The sequence below is a fragment of the Pristiophorus japonicus genome, chromosome 2, assembly GCF_044704955.1.
Source record: "Pristiophorus japonicus isolate sPriJap1 chromosome 2, sPriJap1.hap1, whole genome shotgun sequence".
NCBI lineage: Eukaryota > Metazoa > Chordata > Chondrichthyes > Pristiophoridae > Pristiophorus > Pristiophorus japonicus.
In genome coordinates, this window is record NC_091978.1 from 369,344,838 (window position 1) to 369,368,139 (window position 23,302).

Genomic DNA, 23,302 nt, shown 5'->3' on the forward strand with positions numbered 1-23,302 from the left:
ACTGGCATGATATGGGTTCGACTGTTGTGGATCTGACAGCTGGGCGTTGTCCTGTACTTCTACATGTGGAAATATAGGAACAGGAGGAGGCCATTCAGCCCCTCGAGCCTGTTCCGCCATTCAATGAGATCATGGCTGATCTGTGACCTAACTCCATCTACCCGCCTTTGGCCCATATCCCTTAATACCTTTGGTTAACAAAAATCTATCAATCTCTGATTTAAAATTAACAATTGACCCAGCATTAATTGCCATTTGCGGAAGAGAGTTCCAAACCTCTCCCACCCTCTGTGTGTAGAAGTGTTTCCTAATTTCACTCCTGAAAGGTCTGGCTCTAATTTTTAGACGCACCTGCTTGACCTAGATTGCCCAATCATTCCGGAGATATGTGTAATGTACTTGCTTCATGGGTTCTTTGCTTAAGAATTCATAGCAACACATTGCTATTAAGAATGAGTTTGTTTATTAACAATCACACGATATGTTATGTATTTAACCCCTTGTAATCTGTATTGCACTACTACCAGAGGGCCTACCTGTTGGAGTCCTAAGGGATCCCAGCATCCCTTGGGAGCACGGTATATAAGCAGGCCACCCACGAGGTACTTGCACTCTGGAGTCTCATTAAAGGAGCTAAGGTCACACTTGCTCATTGTACACAGTACTCAGTTTCATCCTTTATTATAAGCATAACACTACACATTACCAGTTCATCTATCATCATCATCATAGGCAGTCCCTCGAAATCGAGGAAGACTTGCTTCCACTCTAAAAGTGAGTTCTCAGGTGACTGAACAGTCCAATACGAGAGCCACAGACTGTCACAGGTGGGACAGACAGTGGTTGAAGGAAAGGGTGGGTGGGGAGTCTGGTTTGCCGCACGCTCCTTCCGCTGCCTGCGCTTGGTTTCTGCATGCTCTCGGCGACGAGACTCGAGGTGCTCAGCGCCCTCCCGGATGCACTTCCTCCACTTAGGGCGGTCTTTGGCCAGGGACTCCCAGGTGCCGATTCATCCACTAGGCTCACAACTGCATGCCTCACAGGTGCATACATTACAACATGCAATTCCCAGCAGGAAGTAACTGTACAGTGGTCGGGAACCCAGTCCGAAGTTCCTCCCACATCCCTTGCCGGGGGCCAGGGGTTTGCCAGACTATTCCTGGCACTTTCATCACCTGATCTCCTGCCTCCCGCCCCACCCGGTCAAACCGCCTTTTATTCCCATGCAAATATTTTTATGCAAATATTTTTATAACGAAGAAACAAAAGCGTTAAAATAATTTTTTTTGGAAACACCAATTTTAGCGGCCGTATGATTTTTCTTGTCGGTTGTTAATGTCCTTCAAGGCAATCAGCCACTCCTATCCGTTAGTCCTACACGTGACTCCTACAATATGGTTGATACTTAGCAACATCTGAAGAGGCCCAGTGAGCCGCTCAGTTGCTGGGGATGGCCAATAAATGGGACCCACATCCCGAGAACAGATAGGGCTGGATTAACGCCTCAGTTAGCGGCCAGAGGGGGTATTAATGGGAGTGTGAGAGGTTACCGACCGGGAGCGCAGTGTTTATCGCTCCGACCAAAAATTCATTCGAGGCTCACCGGGGGCACAAACCCGTAGCGCCCGGCTGCTGACGATCGCTCTGAGCCTGACGTCAGACCTGGTGTCACGCCCGTGCTCGCGCCCGTGCTCGCGCCCCGGTCGGTAAATTCGGTGCGGTGCCTCATTGAGCGCCTGCCAAGAACAACGTCTGGAGAAACAGTCGGTCCAGGCTTGCAGAGTCGGCTAATTAAAGGGATGAGGAAGTGCTTCCCTCGGTGGTCACAGTCAGTGCAACGTTTACACACAGTGCGGTGCGTGAGCCTCGGAGGTCACAGTCAGTGCAACGTTTACACACAGTGCGGTGCGTGAGCCTCGGAGGTCACAGTCAGTGCAACGTATACACACAGTGCGGTACGTGAGCCTCGGAGGTCACAGTCAGTGCAACGTTTACACACAGCACCGTACGTGAGCCTCCCAGTTTGCAGCGGCAGGCAGATATAACAGTGCGGGTTGGAAACGAGTGATTTTGAAAACTTTAATGGGTGCATTACTATGCCGCACTTTTAAGACTCAACTTTTCCCGGGATCTGATTCGGAGTTCCGTGCATGCGCAATGGGCCCGCAAAATGTACCGACCAAACTTTCGTCATCAGTCCCACAGCTCTGGTTTGCAACAGCTGATTTATCGCCCCTGTCAATTCTTTGACTGATTCTGATGAATTTCTGGGCGGAGGGCGTAAACTTTCTCAAGGCGCTAAAATTACAGCCCCACCTTGGTTACTGCCCCAACTGAGGCGCGGCCCAATTTTCCCCCCTTTATTTCTTAGTGGGGAGCCAAGCTCAAAGGGAGTTTGGGTTTGGTCAATCAGGACCACAATGTTGTAGCCCAGTCTCAGACCCACGCTCCCTGTGAAAGTGTCTCCTGGCTGGGGGTGAGGGATTATAACATTTAATGCATTTCCATCAAATTCCTCTCTCCTCCAGTCTGACAAGAGAGTTTCACGTAAATGGGGATAATTTTGTCTTTGGGCAATAGTGTAAGATGGGTGATACCGATTCAGCTGCCCCTTAGACCTCTCTCTCCATTTACATTCCCAACAGATTGACAGAGATGTATAAAGGGCAGCTCACTCAACATCACCCACCTAACACGCTCGCACAGAGTCACACATTAAGCCCAATGAATCAATGCCTCTGCTACAATGGGAGCTCGAGAATTATGATGCAAACCTATTAAATGTGCGAATGAATGAATCGCTCACTGTCGATTCTCGACTTGTCTCCCTCTTGCCCACAACAGAATAAATTCTATTTCCGACTTTTCATTTGCTTCCTTTGGATGGTCTCTTTCAGGTCGGGAGGGAAATGGACGACGGATCAATAGTTGAACACGAACTTATTCCGAATGGTAAAAACATTCCTGTACAAAAACATAACCGGTAACTCCTCCCTTTACTTGCATTCAACGTTCCCTCCAATTGTATTCCGGGTGCATGGCCCCTTTATGGGGCTTTGCGGCCTATTCAGATCTCCGCGCGTGTTGGTGTTCACAGAGGTTTGGGGTGTCTCAGTACAGGAAACACAGAGAGTTAGCATGCAGGTACAGCAAGCAATTAGGAAGGCAAACGGCATGTGGGCCTTTATTGCTCGAGGGTTGGAGTACAAGAGTAAGGAAGTCTTGCTGAAATTGTACAGGGCCTTGGTGAGACCACACCTGGAGTACCACGCACAGTTTTGGTCTCCTAAGCTAAGGAAGGATCTACTTGCCTTAGAGACGGTGCAACAAAGGTTCACTAGATTGATCCCTGGGGATGAGAGAGTTGTCCTATGAGGAGAGATTGAGTAGATTGGGCCTTTATTCACTGGAGTTTAGAAGAATGAGAGGTAATCTCATTGAAACATACCAGATTCTGAGGGGGATTGACAGGGTAGATGCAGGGAGGATGTTTCCCCCGGGCTGGGGAGTCTAGAACCAGGGGGGTCACAGTCTCAGAATAAGGGGTCGGCCATTTAGGACCGAGATGAGGAGAAATTTCTTCACTCAGAGGGTGGTGAATCTTTGGAATTCTCTACCCTAGAGGGCTGTGGATGCTCAGTCGTTGAGTATATTCAAGGCAGAGATCGACAGATTTTTCGACTCTAGGGGAAATCAAGGTATATGGGAATCGGCGGGAAAGTGGAGTTGAGGTGGAAGATTAACCATGATCTTATTAAATGGTGGAGCAGGCTCGAGGGGCCGTGTGGCCTGCTCCTGGTCCTAATTCTTATGGTCTTCTGTTCATGCGCGGTTTTTCCATTGAAAACCTGTTGAGAGATGTGCGCGGGACCTCTAGACAGCTGCGCTATATAAAGGCGCATTTATATAGCGCCTTTCTGAACCTCAGGATGTCCCAAAGAGGCTATTTACTCAGCAAACAGCAACAGAATCTATTTAAACGGAGCCTCTACGAACTACAGCAAACAGAGCTCATGAACCAAACTGGAGCAAAGCCTCCCGATAATAGCAGGATTATTTCTCCACAACGTGCAGTGAGTGGTGCATAGTTACACACTGCAAAGTAATGGCCCGGATTTTTCCCGCCAGTTCCGGCTTTCCGCGTGCGATGCGCATGCGCGAAAATCCGGAACTTGCGATCTGTCAAGTTCCTGCTTGCCATTCGCTGGCGTAGAGCGGAGAGATTTACCCAACTACTGCCCAGCGAATACCCACCAACCCCGCAGGCATAGGGCCTTCTTTTATTACTGCGTAAGGGTTTAAATAAATGTTTTAATATATATTTTTTAATGATTTAAACATTCCCTTACATTTAAAATCAGTTGCGGTTATTTTTGCCCCGTTTAAAAATGTAAATTTTTTTCTACATGTTTAATTAAATGGTATTTTCATTCATTTTCAAGATGTGAGGATTTATTTTTATTTAAGTACAGTGTAAGTATATTTTTGGGAGGATTCCTATTATGCTCTTCGGGATTACATACGTAAATGGATTCCCACCAGCATAATGGGAATCGATGTAGAACAGGTGCAATGTACACTCCCACACCCGAGACTTGGAACCAAAATCTAGGCTGACACTCCAGTGCTGTGTTGAGGGAGTGCTGCGCTGTTGGAGGTGCTGTCTTTATACCAAAATAGTTGTAGAGCTGTTGAAGTGTGAGTGGCTTAGCCAGTCACGTGATTGGTTGGGCCGGCCCATGTGATCCCAGGGACGCTCGAGACCTGCCTGCATCCCCGGGATACGTGAGCCTTTACGCAGGCACATGCCCGCAGGCCCAGGAGCGCAAGAGCCTGAAGGTCCAGAGGCACCAGGTAGGTGCGGAGTTCTCTGCTGCTCGGAGGCGTTGGCCCGCGGAAAGCCTCCCACCGCTATTTCCAGCCCAACGTGTGTAAGAATCAATCCCAGTCACTGACAGTAATGATTGATGGGGCAATTACCCAATCATCTCCATTCTGGCTGGCACGTGCCCTGCCACTACATGCGGCCATTAAACTTACCTGGTGTAATGTATTTGCTTCATGGGTCCTTTGCTTAAGCATTCGTCGCAACACATTGCTATTAAGAACTAGTTGGTTCATTAACAAAGGTTTAACAATCACACTACACATTACCAGTTCACCCACCAGGTTCACAACCACCTGCCCCATCGTGGATCCCCCGAACCCAACTGGCTGGGGTTTTATTGAGTCGTATGAACATCATGTGACTGGCTAAGCCACTCACAACGCAACAGCTCTACAATCCTGTGAGCATACTCACAGGTGCGTACATTACACCTGTTTTTTGTTGTTCTCAGGCTTGTTTCTGGGCCTGACATTTTACATCGAGTCACATCGTCTACAGCACAGAAACAGACCATTGGGCCCAACCGTTCCGTGCCGGGGTTTATGCCCAACCGCTCCGTGCCGGGGTTTATGCTCCACACTAGCCCCCTCCCACCCCTCTCCATCTCACCCCATCACCACATCCTTCTATTCCTTTCTCCCCCATGTGTTTATCCAGCTTCCCCTTAAATGCATCGATACTATTCGCCTCAACCCCTCCCTGTGGCAGCGAGTTCCACACTCTCTCTGGGTGAAGAGGTTTCTCCTGAATTCCCCATTGGATTTATTTTGGGATTGCCCTTTCCTCAGGTTGTTCCCTCTGTCTGTCCACCAGGTGTGGTGCGAGTTTCACATTGTAGTCTGCCTCTGGTTCCGCAGTGTTGTTGGTAAATCTGCTTTTGACTTGGCCTACATGCCTCCAGCAGGTTTGGCCATTGTCCATTTGTACTACCAATAGCCTGTTTCCTTCCTTGCCCGTTACTGTCCCTGCAAGCCATTTGGGACCCCTGCCATAGTTTAGTACAAACACTTTGTCCCCTATCTCATTCCATCTTCCCCTCGAATTTCTGTCATGGTACTCAGTCAGCTTACGGCGCTTTGCCTCAACGATTTCGTGCATGTCTGGGAGGATTAATGAGAGCCTTGTTTTTAAAGTCCTTTTCATCAACAGTTGCGCGGGGGGGATCCCAGTCAATGAGTGCGGACGAGATCTGTATGCCAGCAGCAGTCGCGACAGGCGACCCTGCAGTGTGGGACCTTGGATTTTAAGCATGCCTTGTTTAATGATTTGCACTGCTCTCTCCGCCTGGCCGTTGGAGGCCGGCTTGAACAGTGCCGTCTTGACGTGATTTATGCCGTGGTCAATTATAAAGTCTTGGAATTCTGCGCTGGTGAAGCACGGACCATTGTCACTGACCAATATGTCAGGAATTCCGTGCGTTGCAAACATGGTTGCGAGGCTCTCCACAGTGGTGGAGGTTGTGCTGGAGTTTAAAATGGTGCATTCGATCCACTTTGAAAATGCATCTACAACTACAAGGAACATTTTGCACATGAATGGGCCCGCATAGTCTACGTGCACCCGCGACCACGGTTTGGTAGGCCAGGGCCAGGGGCTCAGTGGAGCCTCCCTGGGGGCATAGCTGAGTTGGGCACAAATGGTACACCTACGGTCACAGAGCTCCAAGGCCGCATCAATATCAGGCCACCAGACGTGGGATCTGGCTATGGCCTTCATGAGAACAATCCCCGGGTGCTCGCGGTGGAGCTCCCAGACAAATGCCTCTCTGCCTCGCAGAGGCATGACTACTCGGCTGCCCCACATCAGGTAGTCTGCTTGTAGTGACAGCTCATGCATGTGCCTGTGAAAGGGTTTTAATTCCTCAGGGCAGGCATTGCGAGCCTCTGCCCAGTCACTGGTTAGGACACATCTTTTACTAAGGATAACGTGGGGTCGCTGGCCGTCCAGGCTCTGATTTAGCGAGCCGTCATGGGCGAACCTGTGGACTCAAAGGCATTGATTGCCATGACTATCTCACAGTCCTGTGCATCAGACCCTTCCATGGTCGCCAGGGGTAGCCTGCTGAGCGCGTCGGCACAGTTGTCTGTGCCTGGTCTGTGCCTTATGGTATAGTCGTAGGACGCCAGCATGAGTGCCCACCGTTGAATTCGCGCCGAGGCATTGGCGTTTATTGCCTTGCTCTCGGATAGGAGGGACGTGAGGGGCTTGTGGTCAGTTTCTAACGCGAACTTGGCCCCGAAAAGGTATTGGTGCATCTTTTTGACACCGTACACGCACGCGAGCGCCTCCTTCTCTACCATTCCGTACCCACGCTCCGCCCGCGAAAGTGACCTGGAGGCATAAGCTATGGGTTGTAATTTGCCCGCACTATTGACATGTTGCAAAACGCACCCAACCCCATACGCTGACGCATCGCATGTGAGAACTAGCTTTTTGCCTTGGTCAAAGAAAGTCAAAACACTGTTGGAACACAGAAGGTTGCGTGCCTTATTGAAGGCGCGTTCCTGGGCGTCCCCCCAAAACCAATCGCACCCCTTCCTGAGTAGCACATGGAGAGGCTCCAGCAGCGTGCTTAAGTTCTGCATAAAGTTCCCAAAGTAATTGAGGAGCCCGAGAAAGGCGCGCAGTTCTGAGACATTCCGGGGCCTGGGTGCCAGGCGAATTGCTTCTGTTTTGGACTCTGTTGGGCGGATTCCATCAGCGGCAATCCTTCTGCCCAAAAATTCAACCTCGGTGCGAGAAACAGGAACTTGGATTTCTTGACTCGTAGGCCTACGCGATCCAACCGCTTTAGTACTTCCTCCAAATTACGGAGATGGGAGTCGGTGTCCCTGCCCGTGATAAGTATGTCATCTTGAAATACAACCGTCCCCAAGATGGACTTGAGCAGACTCTCCATGTTGCGCTGGAATATGGCAGCTGCCGACCTGATGCCGAATGGGCATCGATTGTACATGAAAAGGCCTCGATGTGTGTTGATGGTGGTGAGTAGCTTGGATTCCTCGGTCAATTCTTGCATCATATACACAGATGTGAGGTCTAATTTTGAGAAAAGTTTACCTCCAGCCAATGTGGCAAATAAGTCCTCTGCTCTGGGCAGCGGGTACTGGTCCTGGAGGGAGACTCTGTTTATGGTAGATTTGTAGTCCCCACAGATTCGTACGGATCCAATGGGACTTGCCCAGTCGCTAAATTCCACAGGTGATATAATGCCTTCCCGTAGAAGCCTGTCTAGTTCGTGTTCAATCTTTTCCCTCATCACATAGGGTACAACTCTGGCCTTGTGATGGACCGGTCTAGCATCCTGTGTGATGTAGATTTTGACTTTAGCCCCTTTGGAAGTGCCCACACCTGGCTGAAAGAGATGTTCAAATCGCTTTATAACTGTTGAGCAGGAGGTCCATTCCTCTAATGACATGTCATGGACATCATCCCATTTCCAGTTTAGTTTTGCCAGCCAGCTTCTCCCCAGCAGTGCTGGGGGGTCTCCGGGGACAATCCACAGGGGAAGTCGGTTCACTGTCCCTTTGTGTGTGACAGAGAGCATGGCATTGTCGAGGACTGGTACGATTTCTTTGGTATAGGTCCTTAGTTTGGTGTCGACCCTTGTGAGTTTTGGTCTGTTTCTTTTATGCGGCCACAGTTGTTCAAATTGTTGAGCGCCCATGAGAGATTGACTCGCTCCCGTATCCAGCTCCATGTTGACAGATATCCCTTTGAGTAGGACCCTCATCATTATAGGAGGCGTCCTGTTGTAGGAGCAGCGGCCATTGATTGTGTTGACCCGCTGTACATCAGTGTCCTGGGTACTGACCCCACCATCTTCTGGTCCGTTTTCCGACCCATCCGATTCGTATACCAGCCGAGTTGCCATTTTTTTGCACATGTGGGCCAAATGCCCTGTATATTCACAATTTCTGCAAACAGCCTGCTGAAATCGACATCCCCTTGATGAGTGCCCACCCCCACATCTCCAGCACAGACCGGTTCCATTGTTCAAAGTGTTCCCAAAGAATGAGCTGCGTCTGGCTGATCTCTCTTGAGCTTCTCTCAGTTTGTAGTTGATTGCTCGCATTGTGGGTTGATGAGGTGTGAACGGCCGTTCCTGTGGCCCTTGATGGCTTCTGCCTGCTGTTGAGAGACTGTTCTCCCGGTTTTGTCTGTGCGTGGGGGTAGCAGCTTGTTTAGTGCTGTGAACTTCTTGTTCCGATATTTAGTTAGTTGTCATACCTGCATTGTAAATCAACCTCGTTTCTTCTTCCCCTACCAAGAATGTCTATGCAACCAGTGCTGCTGCCTCTAAGGTCAGGTTCTTGGTCTCTATGAGCTTTCGGAATACGCCTGCGTGGCCTATTCCTTCAATGAGAAAGTCTCTCAGCATTTCTCTCCTCAGTTCATCGGAGAACTCACATAAACTAGCCAACCTCCGAAGTTCCGCCATGAAGTTGGGTATGCTCTGGCCCACACAGCGTCTGTAGTTGTAGAACCTGTGTCTGGCCATGTGTAGGCTGCTCGCTGGCTTCAGGTGGTCTCTTACCAGTGTGCTCAATTCTTCAAACGACTTGCTTGCTGGTTTCTCGGGTGCCAACAGATCCTTCATTAAAGCGTATGTTTTCAAGCCACAGCTGGTCAAGAGATGGGCTCTTCTCTTGTCTGCCTTATCGTCGCCTAACCAGTCTTTGGTTACAAAGCTTTGCTGGAGCCTTTCTATAAAATATTCCCAATTGTCTCCCGCATTGTACTTTTCATCTGATCCATTGTTCGCCATTCTGTGGATTCTGTAATCCCGTAACCCGTCGCCACTGTAAAGTCCTGTCCCCTCAGTACAGATTCACACGAGGCATGTAGTGAAGTCAAGGTCACTCTGGACCTGAACCTTTATTTCACAGCTCTGGAATGCTGCACTTGCCTGAGACCTGTCCTTATATACCTGTCTCTTGCAAGTGCACCCCTGGTGGTAAGGTATGCTGGTGGTTACAGGTCATATCTTATTACAGTCATGTATAGCATGTTAGGATACAGTTATATATAATAATATAAGATACATGCAGCATACCTTACCACCAGGGGTGCACTTGCAAGAGACAGGTATATAAGGACAGGTCTCAGGCAAGTGCAGCATTCCGGAGCTGTGAAATAAAGGTGCAGGTCCAGAGTGACCTTGACTTCACTACATGCCTCGTGTGAATCTGTACTGAGGGGACAGGACTTTACAGTGACGATCTTATATTGATGCCCCTAGTGTTTGGACCACCCCCACACAACCTATCGATGGGTTCCCATGACAATGTCCACTCTACTCAACGCCCTGTTTGCGTTTCTCTGTTGCAGACGGCAGTTTGTCGATGCCTACGTGGACTACGTGTTTAACACCTCGGTGCAGAAACATTTCAAGGCCTTTTCGGAAGGATTTCGCTGGGCTGTCCCGTTGCCAGTAGTCGATGTGTTCCTGCCCGTCGAGCTGATGGCCGCCATCCACGGAAACACCAAATACGACTGGCAGCTGCTGGAGGAAGTAAGCCGCTGTCGCTCCGGTCACCGGCCGCCTCACGTCGGTGCGATCTCCGCGGCATAACTAACACCGCCTATTTCCTCCTCCGTAACATCGCCCGTCTCCGCCCCTGCCTCAGCTCATCCGCTGCTGAAACCCTCATCCATGCCTTTGTTACCTCCAGACTTGACTATTTCAACGCACTCCTGGCTGGCCTCCCATCTTCCACCCTACGTAAACTAGAGGTGATCCAAAACTCGGCTGCCCCGTGGCCTAACTGGCACCAAGTCCCACTCACCCATCACCCCCTCTGCTCGCTGCCCCGTGTTCTAACTGGCACCAAGTCCCACTCACCCATCACCCCCTCTGCTCACTGCCCCGTGTTCTAACTCGCACCAAGTCCCGTTCACCTATCACCCCCTGTGCTCACTGACCTACATTGACTTCCGGTTAATTAACCCTTCAATTTCAAAATTCTCATCCTTATTTTCAAATCCCTCCATGGCCTCGCCCCTCCCTATCTCTGTAATCTCCTCCAGCCCCACAACCCTCCGAGATCTCTGCGCTCCTCTAATTCTGCCCTCTTGAGCATCCCTGATTATAATTATTCAACCATCGGTGGCCATGACCTTCAGCTGCCTGGGCCCCAAGCTCTGGAACTCCCTCCCTAAACCTCTCCGTCTCTCTACCTCTCTTTCCTCCTTCAAGACGCTCCCCAAAACCTGCCTCTTTGACCAAGCTTTTGGTTACCTGCCATAATTTCTACTTTTGCGTCTCCGTGTCAAATTTTTATCTCATAATACTCCTGTGAAGCGCCTTGGGATGTTTTACTATGTTAAAGGCGCTATATAAATACAAGTTGTTGTTGTTGATTGGCGCAACAAGCAACAACGGGCTCGATTTTAACTCGCTGGAAACCGCCTTTAACAATGGGAGAGCTCTCTGAGATCTCTGCGGTCCACCAATACTGGTGTCGTGCGCAACCCGCAATTTTCATCGCTCCGCCATTGGCGGCCATGCCTTCAGCTGCTAAGGGCCTGATCTTTCTCCCTAAAGCTCTCCGCCTCTCTCTCCTCTAATGCAATGCTTAAAACCTACCTCTCTGACCAGCTTTTGGTCACCTGCCCTAATATTCCTTATATGGCTTGGTGTCAGATTTTAGTCTAACAATGCTCCTGTAAAACACCTGGGGATGCTTCCCTACGTTAAAGGTTATTGACACCTCATACGGTGTAAAATTCATCTAGGTCTCTTCGGCAGCACCTCCCAAACCTGTGACCTCTACCCCCTAGAAGGACAAGGGCAGCAGGCGCATGGGAACACCACCACCTCCACGTTCCCCTCCCAGTCACACACCATCCTGACTTGGAAATATATCGGCCGTTCCTTCATCGTCGCTGGGTCACAATCCTGGAACTCCCTCCCTAACAGCACTGTGGGAGCACCTTCACCACACGGACTGCAGCGGTTCAAGAAGGTGGCTCACCACCACCTTCTCAAGGGGCAGTTAGGGATGGGCAATAAATGCCGGCCTTGCCAGCGACGCCCACATCCCATGTATGAATAAAAAAGAAACCTCCAGACACATTTTCTTTCAGTGCTTTCAGTGCTAAATAACGGTGCTTTAGAAACAATTTTATGAAAATGTGTTTTGTGTAGAGCGACCCTTCCATTAATGCCTGCTCTTGTCCGCACTCTCTGACAGCACACAAAGTACCAAGGGTACACCAAGGCTGACCAAAACATCGTCACTTTCTGGGAGATGTTCCACGAGCTGACCGAGGACGAGAAGAAGCATTTTCTTGGTGAGTGGTCAGGCTGTGACACCGAGTTACACAGGCCCCGGGGGGGGGAGGGGGTGGGGGAGGTCGGGGGGGGGTAGGGCGGGGGGGGGTGGGAGTGGGGAGCAGGCGGGGGGGGGGCAGGGCGGGGGGGGGGGGGGTGGGGGAGGTCGGGGGGGCTAGGGCGGGGGAGGGGGGTTGGGGGCGGGGTGGGGGAGGTTTAGCGGCCGGGAAAGTTTCTCACAGGAACTGCCGTCATTGATTTTAGTAGCCAGCCAGATTGCAGGTTGTAGTCGGGCATTATAGCTTTGGGAGGGGTCAGTGAGGGAGGGGTCGGTGAGGGAGGAGGTCAGTGAGGGAAGGGGTCAGTGAGGGAGGGGTCAGTGAGGGAGGGGGTCAGTGAGGGAAGGGTCAGTGAGGGAGGGGTCAGTGAGGGAAGGGGTCAGTGAGGGAGGGGTCAGTGAGGGAGGGGGTCAGTGAGGGAAGGGTCAGTGAAGGAGGGGTCGGTGAGGGAGAAGGTCTGTGAGGGAAGGGGTCAGTGAGGGAGGGGTCGGTGAGGGAGGAGGTCAGTGAGGGAAGGGGTCGGTGAGGGAGGGGTCAGTGAGGGAGGGGGTCAGTGAGGGAAGGGTCAGTGAAGGAGGGGTCGGTGAGGGAGAAGGTCTGTGAGGAAGAAGGTCTGTGAGGGAGGGGTCAGTGAGGGAGGGGGTCGGTGAGGGAGAGGTCGGTGAAGGAGGGGGTCAGTGAGGGAGGGGGTCAGTGAGGGAGGTGTCAGTGAGGGAGGGGGTAGGTGATTGAGGAGGTAGGTGATTGAGTGGGCAGGTTAGACCTTGAGAGGGCGTCAGTGGGGGGGGGGGGTAGAAAATGGGGGAGTGGTAATACATTAGGAGGGGGCCGTTCAGATCACGGGTTGAGGGCGGGGGGGGAGGGGGTTACAGGGTAAGCTTGCTGGGCCTGGAGGTAATACTCCTGATCCTCCTGACCCACAGGCAGTGCTGTGAAGGTATTTACCTGATGGGTAATTGATCCCTGCACCAACATCTGGTCATTATCACATTTCTGTTTGTGGGAGCTTGCTGTGCGCAAATGTGGCCGCTGCGTTTCCCACATTACAACAATGACTGCACTTCATAAAGTACTTCGTCGGTTGTGAAGTGCTTTGGGACATCCTGAGGTGGTGAAAGGGGCTATATAAATGCAACTTTCAACCCCTACTGTGAGCATCGACCATCCCTCCCCACCTCTCACAGCATCTCCGCCCTCACTGCCTCCCTCACCAAGATCGTTTCCCTTCTCCCATCCCTGCACCGTAACTCCTCGTCCTCAGTGAGTTCAATCAGTAACTAAACTCCTTTCTGTTCCTGAGTTCCCGTTCCACTCATCCTCACGTAATCTCGGCCCTCTCACATGACCTACACATTTGGCCAGCCCTCCGACCTCGCCATCTCTTGTGGTGACTTCCCATCAAAGGCCTCTCTCCATACCCCTTGATCCCTTTAGCCGTAAGGGCCATATCTAACTCCCTCTTGAATATATCCAATGAACTGGCCTCAACTCTCTGCGGTAGGGAATTCCACAGGTTTACAACTCTCCGAGTGAAGAAGTTTCTCCTCATCTCAGTCCTAAATAGCTTACCCCTTATCCTTAGATTATGTCTCCTGGTTCTGGACTTCCCCAACATCAGGAACATTCTTCCTGCATCTAACCTGTCCAGTCACGTCAGAATTTTATATGTTTCTATGAAATCCCCTCTCATCCTTCTAAATTCCAGTGAATACAGGCCCTGTCGATCCAGTCTCTCCTCATATGTCAGTCCAGCCATCCCGGAAATTAGTCTGGTGAACCTTCGCTGCATTCCCTCAATAGCAAGAACGTCCTTCCTCAGATTAGGAGACCAAAACTGAACACAATATTCCAGGTGAGGCCTCACTAAGGCCCTGTACAACTGCAGTAAGACCTCCCTGCTCCTGTACTCAAATCCCCTAGCTATGAAGGCCAACATACCATTTGCCTTCTTCACCGCCTGCTGTACCTGCATGCCAACTTTCAATGACTGATGAACCATGACACCCAGGTCTCGTTGCACCTCCCCTTTTCCTAATCTGCCGCCATTTAGATAATATTCTGCCTTCGTGTTTTTGCCCCCAAAGTGAATAACCTCACATTATCCACATTATACTGCATCTGCCATGCATTTGCCCACTCACCTAACCTGTCCAAGTCACCCTGCAGCCTCTTAGCGTCCTCCTCACAGCTCACACCGCCACCCAGTTTAGTGTCATCCGCAAACTTGGAGATATTACACTCAGTTCCTTCATCTAAATCGTTAATGTATATTGTAAAGAGCTGGGGTCCTAGCACTGAGCCCTGCGGCACTCCACTAGTCACTGCCTGCCATTCTTAAAAGGACCCGTTTATCCCGACTCTCTGCTTGTCTGCCAACCAGTTCTCGATCCACGCCAGTACATTACCTCCAGTACCATGCACTTTGATTTTGCACACCAATCTCTTGTGCGGGACCTTGTCAAAAGCCTTTTGAAAGTCCAAATACACCACATCCACTGGTTGACCCTTGTCCACTCTGCTAGTTACATCCTCAAAAAATTCCAGAAGATTCGTCAAGCATGATTTCCCTTTCATAAATCCATGCTGACTTGGTCCGATCCTGTCACTGCTATCCAAATGCGCTGCTATTTCATCCTTAATGATTGATTCCAACATTTTCCCCACTACTGATGTCAGGCTAACTGGTCTATAATTACCCCTTTTCTCTCTCCCTCCTTTTTTAAAAAGTGGTGTTACATAAGCTACCCTCCAGTCCATAGGAACTGATCCAGAGTTGATAGACTGTTGGAAAATGATCACCAATGCATCCACTATTTCGAGAGCCACTTCCTTAAGTACTCTGGGATGCAGACTATCAGGCCCCGGGGATTTATTGGCAATCAATCCCATCAATTTCCCTAACAAAATTTCCCGCCTAATAAGGATATCTTTCAGTTCCCCCTTCTCACTGGACGCACTGTCTTCGTGAAGACCGAACCAAAGTATTTGTTCAGTTGGTATGCCATTTCTTTGTTCCCATTATAAATTCAACTGAATCCGACTGAACCTGGTCATTGAGTATATTTAAGGCGGAGATAGACAGATTCTTGAACTATAGGGGAGTCGGGGGTTATGGGGAACAAGCTGGGAAGTGGAGTTGAGTCCATGATCGGATCAGCCATGATCGTATTGAATGGCGGAGCAGGCTCGAGGGGCAGTATGCCTACTCCTGCTCCTATTTCTTATGTTCTATGATGGGAGGAGGCTGGTGTGGAGCATAAACACCGGCATGGAGCAGTTGGGCCGAATGGCCTGTTTCTGTGCCGTATAATTCTATGTTTGCGGGTCACACAGTATTTTGGACAATTGCGTGTGACTCTCCCATTATTGGAGTGCTAACCTCTGCCTGTTTATGGTCACTAGCCTTCCTGACAGGATGTGAGCGGGTTCCGGTCGGGGGCATGGGGAGCCTCAGCATCACCATCCGTCGTGAGATGTGGGAGGATCCCGACCTCTACTTCCCAGTGGCCCACACTTGTAGCTGGACCCTGGACCTGCCCCAGTACAGCAGCGGCGAGATTCTGAGAGAGAGGTTCCTTCGGGCAATCGGATGCTGCAAAGGCTTCGGCATTGCCTAATGGCGCAATTCAGGAGCCGCTCCTTTACTCTATCTCCATCGTCCGACGTGTAGCTGTAGATGCTGAGAGCGTGTTCCCCCTCGTGGGGGGGTCTAGAACTAGGGGGGCAATGTTTCAGAATGAGGAGTCACCCATTTAAAACCGGAGGAATTTTTCTCTCAGACGGTGGTGAATCTTTGGAATTCTCTCACCCGGAGAGCTGTGGAGGCTGGGTCATTGAATATATTTAAGGTGGAGATAGACAGATTTCTGAACGATAAGGGAGTCAAGGGTTATGGGGAGCGGGCGGGGAAGTGGAGATGATCTTATTGAATGGCGGAGCAGGCTCGAGGGGCAAATGGCCGACTCCTGCTCCTATTTCTTATGTTCTTATGTAACATTGTCCTTATTGGTAATTAATATACAGGGGACACATAGAAATATAGAAACATAGAAAAGGGCCATTTGGCCCTTTGAGCCTGCACCACCATTCAATATGATCATGGCTGATCATTCAACTTCAGTACCCCATTCCTGCTTTCTCTCCATACCCCTTGATCCCTTTATCCATAAGGGCCACATCTAACTCCCTTTTGAATATATCTAACGAACTGGCCTCAACTTTCTGTGGTAGAGAATTCCACAGGTTCACAATCCTCTGAGTGAAGAAGTTTCTCTTCATCTCGGTCCTAAATGGCTTACCTCTTATCCTAAGACTATGTCCCCTGGTTCTGGACTTCCCCAACATCGGGGACATTCTTCCTGCATCTAACCTGTCCAATCCCGTCAGAAACTTATATGTTTCTATGAGATCCCCTCGCATTCTTCTAAATTCCAGTGAATATAAGCCTAGTCGATCAGTCTTTCTTCATATGTCAGTCCTGCCATCCTGGGAATCAGTCTAGTGAACCTTCGCTGCACTCCCTCAATAGCAAGAATGTCCTTCCTCAGATTAGGAGACCAAAACTGAACACAATATTCCAGGTGAGGCCTCACTAAGGCCCTGTACAACTGCAGTAAGACCTCCCTGCTCCTATACTCAAATCCCCTAGCTATGAAGGCCAACATACCATTTGCCTTCTTCACCGCCTGCTGTATCTGCATGCCAACTTTCAATGACTGATGTACCATGACACCCAGGTCTCGTTGCACCTCCCCTTTTCCTAATCTGTCACCATTCAGATAATATTCTGCCTTCCTGTTTTTGCCACCAAAGTGGATAAACTCACATTTATCCACATTATACTGTATCTGCCATGCATTTTCTCACTCACCTAACCTGTCCAAGTCACCTTGCAGCTTCTTAGCATCCTCCTCACAGCTCACACTGCCACCCAGCTTAGTGTCATCTGGAAACTTGGAGATATTACATTCAATTCCTTTGTCCAAATCATTAATGTATATCTATCTGTGTTTGCACAGAGCTGCTAAACCTCTTCCTAGCACCTCTTTTAGTCAACTGGCCACCAATATATTCATATTTGTGATGTGGTACTAATGGTTGGCCAGCATTTAAGCTGATGATGATAAAGATGATAATAGCATAAGATCTGAAGCTGCAACAACTCATGTGATGCCGCAATGCTCCGTATTTAAGACACATTTATGTGTGTGTTTTATTTCTGCAGTGAATTCTAGTGGGCGTGAGTTTTTTAAAATGAGTTGCTGTGGGCGTCGCTGGCAAGGCCGGCATTTTTTACCCATCCCTAATTGCCCCTTGAGAAGGTGGTGGTGAGTCGCCTTCTTGAACCACTGCAGTCCGTGTGGTGAAGGTGCTCCCACCTGAGACTGATAGGGAGGGAGTTCCAGGATTGTGACCCAGCGACAATGAAGGAACGGCCGATATATTTCCAAGTCAGGATAGTGTGAGACTGGGAGGGGAACGTGGAGGTGGTGATGTTCCCATGCGCCTGCTGCCCTTGTCCTTCTAGGTGGTAGAGGTCGTGGGTTTGGGAGGTGCTGCTGAAGAAGCCTTGGCGAGTTGCTGCAGTGCATCTTGTAGATGGTGCACACTGCAGCCACGGTGCGCCGGTGGTGGAGGGAGTGAGTGTTGAAGGTGGTGGAGGGAGTGAATGTTGAAGGTGGGGGATGGGGGGCTGATCAAGTGGCTGCTTTGTCCTGGATGGTGTCGAGCTTCTTGAGCGTTGTTTATAAATTATATTGTGCTTTGGATAGAATGACGGAATATGAACTGTGTATTTTCAGGCACATCAACACCCAGTGCTTATATTTCCTTTATTTTGTGGGTGCATTGGATAAGATTTTAAAAACACGGGCTATTTTTAAAGACATCAACCATGCCTATTTGAAGTTAGTTATAAACTCATTCTCAGTATTGGTAAATTTTTACTTAATTTGTATTGTATTTATCAAATAAAATAAATTAAAAAGTCTGATTTTCTTAAGTTCAACGTGCAGTTAATGGCAATTGATCATCTTCAGCAGTGATGTCAGGAAACACTTCTTCACACACAGGATGGTGGGAATCTGGAACTCTCCCCCATAAAGCTGTTGATGCCGGGGGGAGTCAATTGAACATTTCACCTGAGACTGATGGATTTGTGTTGGGTAAGGGTATTCAGGGCGAGGGAGCCAAGGTGGGTAGATGGAGCTAAGATACAGATCAACCACCATCTAATTGAATGTGGAACAGGGGCAAGGGGCTGGATGGCCCCCTCCTGTTCCTATGATCGTATCATCGGTCGACTATGGTGGGAGCTCCTGTGATTGGCCTCCCCATCTCTCTAAGGCTTGAACCCCAGGGCTCTGCTTTGGATTGTCCACGATCGCTCTTATCATTGAACTACATAGTCTTACAGCACAGAATGAGCCATTCGGCCCATCGGGCCTGTGTCGGCTCTTTGACAGAGCGATCCAATTAGTCCCACCCGCTCCTGCTCTTTCCCCATAGCCCGGCAAATGTTTCCTCGTCAAGCATTCATCCAATTCCATTTTGAAAATTATTGGAAAAAATTCTCCTCATCACCTCTCTGGTTCTTTTGTTAATTATCTTAAATCAGTCTCTTTCATTGCCTTGTTCTGTACTGCAGTTACATCATGGTTTGGAGGTTGATGACAATGTTCGCTTACTCAAGAATTAGCCCACCCGACTTATGACAGCAATTCTTCCATCGAGGGTCCGATTAGCCTCTTCCAGTTGCTCATTCACCCGAAGCCATTGACACTTCCTGGAGCTGAACGGGTCACTTAACCGCCACCAAGAGTTCAGAGTTCAGGAGTCAAGGGTAGTATCGTCTACTGTCATTATGATCGTAGCTTTTAACCTAAATCGCTGGAGAAATACCACCAACGATGTCTCCGCAAGATCCTACAAATCCCCTGGGAGGACAGACGCACCAACGTTAGCGTCCTCGACCAGGCCAACAACCCCAGCATTGAAGCACAGACCACACTCAATCAGCTCCGCTAGGCAAGCCACATTGTTCGCATGCCAGACACAAGACTCTCAAAGCAAGCGCTCTACTCGGATCTCCCTCACGGCAAACGATCCCCAGGTGGGCAGAGGAAACTTTACAAGGACACCCTCAAAGCCTCCCTGATAAAAAGCAACATTCCCACCGACACCTGGGAGTCCCTGGCCAAAGACCGCCCTAAGTGGAGGAAGTGCATCCGGGAGGGCGCTGAGCACCTCGAGTCTCGTCATCGAGCGCATGCAGAAATCAAGCGCTGGCAGCGGAAGGACCGTGTGGCAAACCAGATTACCCACCCCTTCCCTCAACGACTATCTGTCTCACCTGTGACAGAGACTGTAATTCCCATATTGGACTGTTCAGCCACCTGAGAATTCATTTTAAGAGTGGAAGCAAGTCTTCCTCGATTCCGAGGAACTGCCTATGATGATGATGATGAGCTTTTAACCTGGCACCATAATGGCAATTAGCTCCTGGTCAACTGCTGCTGAAACCCTCACCCATGCCTTTGTTACCTCTAGACTTGACTATTCCAACACAGTCCTGGCCGGCTTGAGCTCACCCAAAACTCGGCTGCCCGTGTCCTAACTCGCACCGAGTCCCGCTCACCCATCACCCCCTGTGCTCGCTGCCCCGTGTCCTAATTCGCACTGACTCCCGCTCACCCATCACCCCCTGTGCTCGTTGCCCGTGTCCTAACTCGCACCGAGTCCCACTCACCCATCACCCCCTGTGTCCCGTGTCCTAACTCGCACCGAGTCCCGCTCACCCATCACCCCCTGTGCTCACTGCCCCGTGTCCTAACTCGCACCCAGTCCCACTCACCCATCACCCCCTGAGCTCGCTGACCTACATTGGATCCTGGTTAAGCAACGCATCGATTTCAAAATTCTCATTGTGTTTTCAAGTCGCTCACTGGCTTTGCCCTCTCACTATCTCTTTAATCTCCTCCATCCCTACAACCCTCCGAGGTATCTGCGCTCCTCCGATTCGGGCCTCTTGAGCATCCACAACTTTAATCGCTCTACCATTGTTGCCCGTGCCTTCAGCTGTCAAGACCCTCAGTTTAAATAATTAAATCGTTACAAATCAGAAGTAATTCAATAACTAAGAAATACAATTTCAAAGTTGCAAATTATATTTGAAAATTAAATTCTGTACCATCAACTTGGCCCCCGGTATATTTAAGGAATAGAAATCTCCCCAAGTCGGAAATAGTTATATAATGGGTTGGATTTAGCTTAAATAAATTTGGCGAGATCATCAGCACCTGATGTAATTAGGGGTTAATCTGACAGCAACTTCTGGCGTCCGCACATGCACAGTTATATACGGAAATGCCAAAGTTGCTGTCAGAGATAACCAGCGCCTCCACAGAGGGCACAGTTGCAGCCCTCAGCAACAGGCTCGGCCCCAAAATCACTGTAATAGCGTGAACTTAGGGTAATTACCCACTTGTCCCGCACTGAAAATGGCTGCAAGTGTTAGGGCTAATGCATTCAGGAGCAATTGTGATTTCAACAGCGTAATAAGTGATAACTATTGCTGAACAATCTCTCTGGCCCTGAAAAATTAATTTTGCAAGTGTGGTGTCTCATTACGTCAGAAACATAGAAATTTACAGCGCAGAAGGAGGCCACTTCGGCCCATCGTGTCCTGCGCCGGCCGACAAAGAGCCGCACGACCCTCGGTCAGCAGCCCTAAAGGTTACATATAAACCTATGAACAATGACGGAAAGGCAAACAGCACCCAGCCCAACCAGTCCGCCCCACACAACTGCGACAACCCTTATACTGAAACATTCTACACTCCACCCCAACCGGAGCCATGTGATCTCCTGGGAGAGGCAAAAACCAGATTAAAAACCCAGGCCAATTTTGGGAGAAAAAATCTGAGAAAATTTCTCTCCGACCCATCCAGGTGATCGAAACTAGTCCAGGAGATCACCCTGACCATATTCGATTACCTGCAGTACTTACCATTATATCTGCGCAGTCCAACAAAAGGCCATCCAGTCTAATCCCAATTACTAGCTCTAGGTCTGCAACCCTGCAGGTTACTGCACTTCAAGTGCCCATCCAACCATCTCTTAAAAGTTGTGAGGGTTTCTGCATCCACCACTCTTCCAGGCAGCGAGTTCCAGATCCCCACAACCCTCTGCGTAAAGAAGCCCCCCCTCAAATCCCCTCTAAACCACCTTAAAACTATGCCCCCTCGTAATAGATCCTTCCACCAATGGAAATAGGCCCTTACTATCCACTATGTCCAGGCCCCTCAATATTTTGTGCATCTCAATGAGGTGTCCTCTCAACCTCCTCTGTTCCAATGAGATCAAAACCAGCCTATCCAATCTGTCCTCATAACTAAGATTCTCCATTCCAGACAGCATCCTAGTAAATCTCCTCTGCACCCTCACTAGTGCAATCATGTCCTTCCTATAATACGGTGACCAGAACTGCACGCAGTACTCCAGCTGTGGCCGAACCAAAGTATTATACAATTTAAGCATAACCTCCCTGCTCTTATATTCTATGCCCCGGCCAATAAAGGCAAGTATTCCGTAAGCCTTCTTAACCACCTTATCCACCTGGCCTGCTACTTTCAGGGATCTGTTGACAAGCACTCCAAGGTCCCTTTGTTACATAGAAACATAGAAAATAGGTGCAGGAGTAGGCCATTTGGCCCTTCTAGCCTGCACCGCCATTCAATGAGTTCATGGCTGAACATTCAACTTCAGTACCCCATTCCTGCTTTCTCGCCATACCCCTTGATCCCCCTAGTAGTAAGGACCTCATCTAACTCCTTTTTGAATATATTTAGTGAATTGGCCTCAACAACTTTCTGTGGTAGAGAATTCCACAGGTTCACCACTCTCTGGGTGAAGAAGTTCCTCCGCATCTCGGTCCTAAATGGCTTACCCCTTATCCTTAGACTGTGACCTCTGGTTCTGGACTTCACCAACATTGGGAACATTCTTCCTGCATCTAACCTGTCTAACCCCGTCAGAATTTTAAATGTTTCTATGAGGTCCCCTCTCATTCTTCTGAACTCCAGTGAATACAAGCCCAGTTGATCCAGTCTTTCTTGATAGGTCAGTCCCGCCATCCCGGGAATCAGTCTGGTGAACCTTCGCTGCACTCCCTCAATAGCAAGAATGTCCTTCCTCAGGTTAGGAGACCAAAACTGTACACAATACTCACCAATGCCCTGTACAACTGTAGCAACACCTCCCTGCCCCTGTACTCAAATCCCCTTGCTATGAAGGCCAACATGCCATTTGCTTTCTTAACCGCCTGCTGCACCTGCATGCCAACCTTCAATGACTGATGTACCATGACACCCAGGTCTCTTTGCACCTCCCCTTTTCCTAATCTGTCACCATTCAGATAATAGTCTGTCTCTCTGTTTTTACCACCAAAGTGGATAACCTCACATTTATCCACATTATACTTCATCTGCCATGCATTTGCCCACTCACTTAACCTATCCAAGTCGCTCTGCAGCCTCACAGCATCCTCCTCGCAGCTCACACTGCCACCCAACTTAGTGTCATCCGCAAATTTGGAGATACTACATTTAATCCCCTCATCTAAATCATTAATGTACAGTGTAAACAGCTGGGGCCCCAGCACAGAACCTTGCGGTACCCCACTAGTCACTGCCTGCCATTCTGAAAAGTACCCATTTACTCCTACTCTTTGCTTCCTGTCTGACAACCAGTTCTCAATCCATGTCAGTACACTACCCCCAATCCCATGTGCTCTAACTTTGCACATCAATCTCTTGTGTGGGACCTTGTCGAACGCCTTCTGAAAGTCCAAATATACCACATCAACTGGTTCTCCCTTATCCACTCTACTGGAAACATCCTCAAAAAATTCCAGAAGATTTGTCAAGCATGATTTCCCTTTCACAAATCCATGCTGACTTGGACCTATCATGTCACCTCTTTCCAAATGCACTGCTATGACATCCTTAATAATTGATTCCATCATTTTACCCACTACCGATGTCAGGCTGACCGGTCTATAATTCCCTGTTTTCTCTCTCC

At 49.5% G+C, this 23,302-nt stretch overlaps 1 protein-coding gene across 1 annotated transcript in view; it reads left to right on the plus strand.

Annotated features, from left to right (window-relative positions):
- LOC139231935 (probable E3 ubiquitin-protein ligase HERC3) overlaps positions 1–15,840 on the plus strand; it is an 80,526-nt gene extending 64,686 nt beyond the window's left edge. Inside the window, exons 17-20 of the mRNA XM_070862542.1 lie at positions 2,898–2,983; positions 10,220–10,403; positions 12,085–12,184; positions 15,626–15,840. Coding sequence (XP_070718643.1) covers positions 2,898–2,983; positions 10,220–10,403; positions 12,085–12,184; positions 15,626–15,840 — 585 coding nt within the window. The remainder of the gene's footprint in view (positions 1–2,897; positions 2,984–10,219; positions 10,404–12,084; positions 12,185–15,625) is intronic.
- The last annotated feature ends 7,462 nt before the right edge of the window (positions 15,841–23,302 follow it).